Consider the following 7,545-nt stretch of genomic DNA (forward strand, 5'->3'; position numbering starts at 1 on the left):
CACCAGCTTCCTTGCTGTTCCTCAAACGTGGCAGGTGTGGTCCTGCTTCAGTGCTGTGCAAGTCTTTCCTCTTGGCCTAGAATGCTCTTCCCGCATTTATCCTCATGGATCATTCCTTCATCTCCTTCAAATGTTTACTCAAATGTCACCTTTTCATTAAGGGCCTCCCTGACCACACTATTTAAGATTTTCCTCCCCACTCCACTCTCCTAAGGTCTCATTCATTTCCTTCAATTTCTCTCCAGCACTCGTCTCCTTCTAATATACATATACATTACTTATCCGTTTATAGTGGTTTTCCCACTGGTATGTGAACAACATGAGCATGGGGATTCCTGTTTTGTTGACTGCACTATCCCCAGTGTCAAGAACAATACCTGGTAAATAGTAGGAGCTTACTTAATATTTGTGGAATGAATGAATGAGTTATTTCATTGCTCATCATACACTCAAGTGTCACAGAGATGGGAACCATATCTTTGTAATGACTGACTGGCTAAGGGGAAGAAGTAAGAATAGGTATTCAGTTCAACTGAAGGACTTAAGGCAGGCAATGGATTTAATTATTCTTTCCATTTTTTAATCGAAATGCTTTTTCTCCTCAAATAAATTATATCTTCTGTTCCCAGACAAGGTTAACTGTCTTTTCTTCCTTTCTTAAATTTTCGCTCAGTCAAGAAAAGAGCAAAGATTACAATAGGCAGAGTGTGCAACAAAAAATATAGTTATTAAAACAACACTTATCGGGACTTCCCTGGTGGTCCATTGGTAAAGAATCCACCTTGCAATGCAGGGGATGCGGGTTCAATCCCTGGTCCGGGAACTAGGATCCCACATGCTGCGAGGCAGCTAGGCCGGCGTGCCACAACTACTGAGCTCGTGCGCCTCAACTAGAGAGCCTGTGTGCAGCAAACTATAGAGCCCACGCACTCTGGAACCCGCACGCCACAACTACAGAGCCCATGCGCCCTGGAGCCTGTGTGCCACAACTAGAGAAGAGAAAACCCGCACACCACAACTAGAGAAAAGCCCGCACACCGCAACAAAGAGCCTGCACACCAGAACAAATGATCCTGTGTGCCGCAACTAAGACCCAACACAGTCGAAATTTAAAAAAACAAACAAAAAAAACCACTTACCAACAGGTCGCAAATCAAAACTAAAGAGGAAATTCAAACCTTGAGAATATAAACATAGTTGCTCAATTCATTAATGAGATTTTTCCTATCCAGAGAAAGGGTACAGAAACAGATATGACTCAGAGGGAAGGAAAAATCAACAGATGTGTTGGTTTAATTGTACGGTTCTAAAATACACTCACCAAATGAGGGAGGAATTTGACCCTTCTGATAAGAAGACCTTATGTTTTTTATTAAATAAAGAGCACTTCCTATTCCCCTTTGAATGTATTTCTAGAGGAAATTTCAATGCTTGGAAAATTCCAGCAACTTGTTCCCCCAAAATGACAAGTTCACATTTTAATCTTTTTTTTTTTTTTTTTTTTTTTTTTTTTTTTTAAAGTTATTTATTTATGTATTATTTATCTATTCATGGCTGTGTTGGGTCTTCGTTTCTGTGCGAGGGCTCTCTCTAGTTGCGGCAAGCGGGGGCCACTCTTCATCGCGGTGCGCAGGCCTCCCACCACCGCGGCCTCTCCTGTTGCGGAGCACAGGCTCCAGACGCGCAGGCTCAGCAATTGTGGCTCACGGGCCCAGCCGCTCCGCGGCACGTGGGATCTTCCCAGACCAGGGCCCGAACCCGCGTCCCCTGCATTGGCAGGCAGACTCTCAACCACTGCGCCACCAGGGAAGTCCCCACATTTTAATCTTTTTAACGTACTTATATAAAAACTTATTTATTTCACGTGAAAATTTAAAGAGGAAGTTGACTATGAAGCCAAAAACCCACGTTCTTTTCTCAGAACACATGCACTCGGAAACTTTTCTGCCCCTTGCAGCCCTCTCAGAGGAGGACCAAGGACAGTCACAAAGGCTAGCAGGTGGAGAGGTCCACAACCACCACTGCTAGGGACAGACCTTACAGGGCTCATCTGTGGAGCATCTGGCTATCCATTAGTCATCCCCATGATGGGGCTGAGAGCAAAGTGAAGAGGACTCAGTGTGACAGTGCAGGTAAGTTGGTGGTGGCAATGCCCATTACCAAAGGAGTACAACCTTACAGAAAGCAATCGCTAACTTAGAAAATTCACTGTATCAGACACAGTGATAGCTATGTCAGCGTACAAGGGTTGCAGGGAAAGTTGGTTGTGAGAGAACACCTGATTAACTGAATCAAGATCAGAAAAGAAGGAACACACTAATGGCTTCACGACATATTAATGGGAACACCATTCAAATTACACAAATTAATTGGTATATAGATCACTTTTCCAGAGCAGATTGTATGCGGGAGACCAGCTCTACCATACACAAGATATGCTTATCTGTTTATGAGGTATCCTTTTCCCATCACAGAAGAATATAACTAACAGCTAATTGCCTTCTGATTACCTGACAATTATCTCTGGAGCTTTAGAAAGGAAACTGTTTCGCCAGGTAACATTTGTTAGGCAGGCGGATGGAAGTGTGGGGCAGAGAACACATGTACACACACACACACACACACAACTGTCTCCCCACAAGGAAATGTATAAGCCACAGAACTATGAACAGTGACCATTCCATTCACATACTTAAATAAAAGTTTTGACTCAAGAGGCATAAAGATAGAATAACCAGACCTAGTTTATTCTTGTTATCTAACATAGTTATTAATACTACAGCACCCACCCACCCCCAAGTAAAATGTGTTCCAGTTTTGACAATAAATTATACGGTGACCTTACCTAATGGCAACTACCATCTTTCTCATGGAACATTAAGCTTTGGTTGTGAAGCTTGCAAAATTAGTGCTGTAATTTTCCCATAAGGATATGGATGGTCATATGGGTTAAATCACCCTGCCTTTTCCCTTACAGAAAAGTCATGAATCTGGCAATGATAACAAAATGAGGAGGGCTTTCAGTAATGAAAGAATCAGCTGTGTTCCTCTATATTCTTTTGCATCTGCCATTTATACAGCTTGCCATGATCATTCCAGAACAATGGGGATTCTCTTGCTAGCCACCAGGGATTTTAAATGTCACCAATAGTTATGAGAAAACGTCTCAACGTTTTATCTTATCTCTGGCTTACTAGACAAAAAGTAGAGTCAGGGATTTGAATCAGAAGCTATTTATTTTTAAGTTAATAGTACAAAATAGTACAAGGCCTTTTTTCCCTCAAAGTCCCCTCCCTACTACCAAGCCTAGAATTATTAGGAATGGCCTCTCCAAAGAGTGAAAAAGCCAATGCCAAGAGTTCAACTGAAATCCAGGGTCTCCTGCCACACTTCCCTCCCTTATTTACCCAAAGAGCTGGTTCTTATTCCCAACTCGGTGGCACAGTCAGTGGAGGAGCTATTGGAAGTGAGGTGAGTGAACAGTCAGTGTTCACCCAGGGCAGCAATTTGCAAGGCAACAGATCTACTCACCACACTCCAAGAGCAGCCCCCTGACCCAGGGGGAGGCCATGGATTCCAGAGCCCTGGTCTCCCACCCCACACTGTCCCAGCGTGTTCTAGGCACGTTTGTACATGTTCCTGCCCCTCGGGTTGCAATCCTCTCACGGTGTATCTCAGAGTTCAGTCCCATAGATGGCCTTATAACGTAAATACTCTTCTAAGCACTGCAGAACATTATCGTCCACCTTTGGGTCAAACTTGTTCGCCAAGAGGTGATGATTCTGAAGAATCCAGTGCAGGTCCCCAGCCCCATAAATGCAGATAGCCCGCTGGTGGATTCCAGAGCAAGGTGCATAAGGTGCCCCCATACTGATGTCTCCCTCATGGAGCTGCCATTTGACCAGCCTGGCAATGGCAGTCATGTCTGAGATGTGAAACTTGGGGTGGTAAGGGACAGAGCCAGGCATCCACGGTGCACGCTGAAGGGTGGCCCAGAGGTGTTCATCCGGGCTATAGGTGTCTTTTGCCCATTCGATCAGTCTTTGGGATTTGGGGTTCTCTAAGACATGTTGGACAAAGGCTCGAGAAGCCACAAAATAGGCATTCCCTGTGAACACAGGTAAGTTATCAGGGGGAGGGTCCTTCATCTTGCTGGTTAGGTGCAATGTGTCTGTCACCTCATAGTGGTATTTCCAGCGAGACTTTTTGTACTCAGTAGGTATCTCGGACTCCATACTGTTCTTCCCATTCAACATCTTGAGGGCCAGGACCATCTCAGCATTGGTCTTTATAGGAAAATCTGTCCCACACGTATTCAGTAAGTATTTCCATGGCACCGAGCTCTGGAGCAAGTCTTCCATACAGTTCAGGTCAGCCTGCACCCTGGACCAGGAGGCGTAAACCACCCGGACCAACTTACTGGCCATGAAGACATTTGGGAAGCAGGAAACGATGGCCTTGACTGCCTCTTTGAAAGTTTCTGGGGACTTCTCATCCACATGGACGCAGTATATGTTCTGAGGGGCATACACAGCTCGCAGCAGCCGTTCGAAGTTTTCAATCTTCTCATGGACCACCACAGAGTAGGCGATGGGGAAGTCTAACTCTTCTCTGCTCAGTGGGAACTGGATGAACTTCCTCTGGGATTTAAACTGCTCACAGTCTCTGGTCATGTTGAGGTAATCGGTGTCTGTGAAAGGCTCCCGCTTCTTCTTGACTTCCAGATTGTCCAGGAGAGCCTTGACCACTGCTTCCTGGTCCCCTCGGGTGATCCCAGAACAGTTGATGGATCTCTTTGCTGGCAGCTTCAGGGACTTGTACAAGATGTCCCTACAGCGCTGGCTTCGGAAGTCCCTGGATTCCAGATCCAAGGAATCTATGTCACATTTTAACCTGAGAGAAAGTTTCAGAGCAACAATGGCCAGCAGCATATAGCAGCCCAGGGCCCACAGGTGACGCCTCCCGCAGAGTTTCTTCCTCCACTTAATCATCTTCATGGAATGGGAGACTGGTAGAGTTTGGGTACAGGGAAGGAGGAGGAGGATGAAATCCTTGGATAGAACAAAATGCCTTCAGTTACAAACTAACCTGGAACATGCTCAAGGTACATCAAGTTCAACTCCTAAGTGATGGCAAAAATAGGTTTCTTCTCTAGACAAATATCCTCAGTCAAGTCCTGCCTTGAAGAGGCACACCCAGCTCACTGATGGAGGTCTATAACCTGACACTACAAACCAGCTGATCGTGCTGGGGTTGGGATCAGGATCTGGCTCCACCTCCACCTCAGGAGACAGAAAGGGAAGCAGAGCTGAGTACCTGTTGCTGTAGAGGTGTAATTAATAAGAGGAACTCCCCGCCCTTCATTTTTCCTTCTTCCCCCCAAACCTTACCACCCTGTTTCTAACATAGCTCTTAACTGGGGGATAGAATTTCTGATCGGTCTAGAGAGAAAATCCATGAAATTCAAACTCTCAGCTTCAGTTCTAGAAATGTCCTTTTAAAAGATAAAGTACACTTCTTGCTCTTATTTGACAGTTCATATTTTAGGATGCTTTCACCACATATAATTCATTGGTTAGATGTGGCATCTAGCCACGCTTTAAAGAAAATGTTTTTAAACAAGTACAAAAAATTGGATGTAATTCGAAAAATACATTGTAATCATTCATACAGATAACTCTCAGTCTATCCAAATTTAAAATATATCCACACAGAGACACACAAAGCTATGCATATGCAATATTTAATGAGAACTTTCTTTGAGCCAGAAATTTCTTTACATTTTCCCATTGAATCTTCACAACATGCCTAAAACATAGTAATATTAGGCCTCTTTTATAGAGAGGAAAACGGAAGCTAAATAACTTGCCAAATGTCATATACATTATAAGAAGCAAATCTGGGACTCTTCCATACTCCCTCTTCCCCCCAATTTTTTTTTTTGTGTGTGTGGCGTGTGTGTCTGTAAGCCTAATACTTGTTCCTCCAAACCACAGCTACCTTTTAAATAGGGTAAAAAGTTTAAATACCTTTTAAACAGGGTACTTAGAAACTACTATGTAAAAAGCAGATAAACAACAAAGTCCTACTATATAGCACAGGGAACTATATTCAATATCCTGTGATAAACCATAACGGAAAAGAATATGAAAAAGTATGTATATCTGAATCACTAAGGGTACTTAGTACCAACAAAGAAAACCAGATAGTATAGGGGGAAAAACAAATCCCCAAAAGGAGAAAAAGAGGAACAAAATGTGACATATCCTTCCAGCAATAATTCTTTTCCCTTATCGCAATCTTGTTCAAAGCATAAGACTGTATCCTCTTTAGTAATAACTTATGGGAATCTAAGAGGAAGAAAAAATGAAAAGTAAAGCAAACTCTCACCTTTAATAGCTTCTTTCCTATTTAGGGAAGATCTTTTTCCCAAGGGAAGATCGGTTGGGTTCCATGGAAGCAAATGTGAACACCATGTCTCTTCTTCTTTCAGCCTCTCCAAAATATATTTTCTAACATTCATAGGACGTCCAAGAAACTGTGTCAGGCTCCTTAATCTCTGCAAAGTAAAGAACAGCAGGTGGCTCTGTCACTCACCTTCTGGCTTCTTGCTCTCAGATAAGAGAGCCAGCTCAGATATATCATCCAGGAGCATACTCTCAAGAACAAGTCATCCAGGAAGGTGAGCAAGCAGGAAAAAAATGCTGGCAATGTCTGAGAAGGCAAGCAGCTATTTGATCCAGAACAGCCCAGTTTGTACTCATGCTCTCCTGCCACAAAACCGTTCATAAAAACTTGTCAATACTCAGACAAGAACTTGAAAGCTTTTTTCCCCCTTAACAAGGAACCGTAGAAACACACAGGTATGCCCCTATATTCTTTTGGCCTGGAGTTCAAATATCACTTCTCTTATGTTCCCTGAATACTCCCTGAATTTCACTGAAGAGTGAAGCAATAAAAATGACCTTCAAGGATTATTTCTTTTGTTGTTTTACTTTAAAGGAAAAGTCAGTGAAAACCAGAGTCTGCTCTTCCACGGCAACTGCTCAAAAAAAAATTCATTTGCCTGTCTTTCCATGACTGTTAATAATTTGTAGGTTGGAGAAATATCCTCGGGGCTCCAGATTGTAGATCTCCGTCACTAATGTCTGTGAGTCTAGGGTTCCTGGCAGTCTGAACAAGGCTAACACTAAGGGTGGTTGGACTTCAGTGAGAGCCCCATGGGTGGTTTTGGCAATACAGTGTGAAAAGTGACTTCTTCAAAACTGCTGACATTGTTTGCCACTCTTTGCCTCTCTCCATCACCCCCAAAGCACCCCTCCAAATATGCAGCATTCCTGGCCAAATATTTGAAATAACAAATTTAATAATTTCACATAAAGAACTTAACCAGGTATCAAGTTAAGTAGATAATGGAAAGCAGGGGGAGGGGTAGATGATGCTAAATTATTAAGGAAGTAACCATTGCTGGAAGTAGCTACCACCCCTAGGCTGGAGGAAGGAGGAAAATATTGGGGGATTATTGAGAATTTGGTAAGAGGGATG

General features: G+C 43.3%; 1 protein-coding gene across 1 annotated transcript; it reads right to left on the bottom strand.

Annotated features, from left to right (window-relative positions):
- Positions 1–3,217: 3,217 nt before the first annotated feature.
- On the bottom strand, positions 3,218–6,588 carry GCNT3 (glucosaminyl (N-acetyl) transferase 3, mucin type). The gene is made up of 2 exons (XM_059915523.1): positions 6,391–6,588; positions 3,218–5,051 (listed from the first exon to the last, which is right to left on the bottom strand). The coding sequence occupies exon 2, from the start codon at positions 4,995–4,997 to the stop codon at positions 3,675–3,677; it is 1,323 nt and encodes a 440-aa protein (XP_059771506.1). The 5' UTR covers positions 4,998–5,051; positions 6,391–6,588; the 3' UTR covers positions 3,218–3,674.
- Between the last annotated feature and the right edge of the window lie 957 nt (positions 6,589–7,545).

Source organism: Balaenoptera ricei, chromosome 2 (genome assembly GCF_028023285.1).
Source record: "Balaenoptera ricei isolate mBalRic1 chromosome 2, mBalRic1.hap2, whole genome shotgun sequence".
NCBI lineage: Eukaryota > Metazoa > Chordata > Mammalia > Artiodactyla > Balaenopteridae > Balaenoptera > Balaenoptera ricei.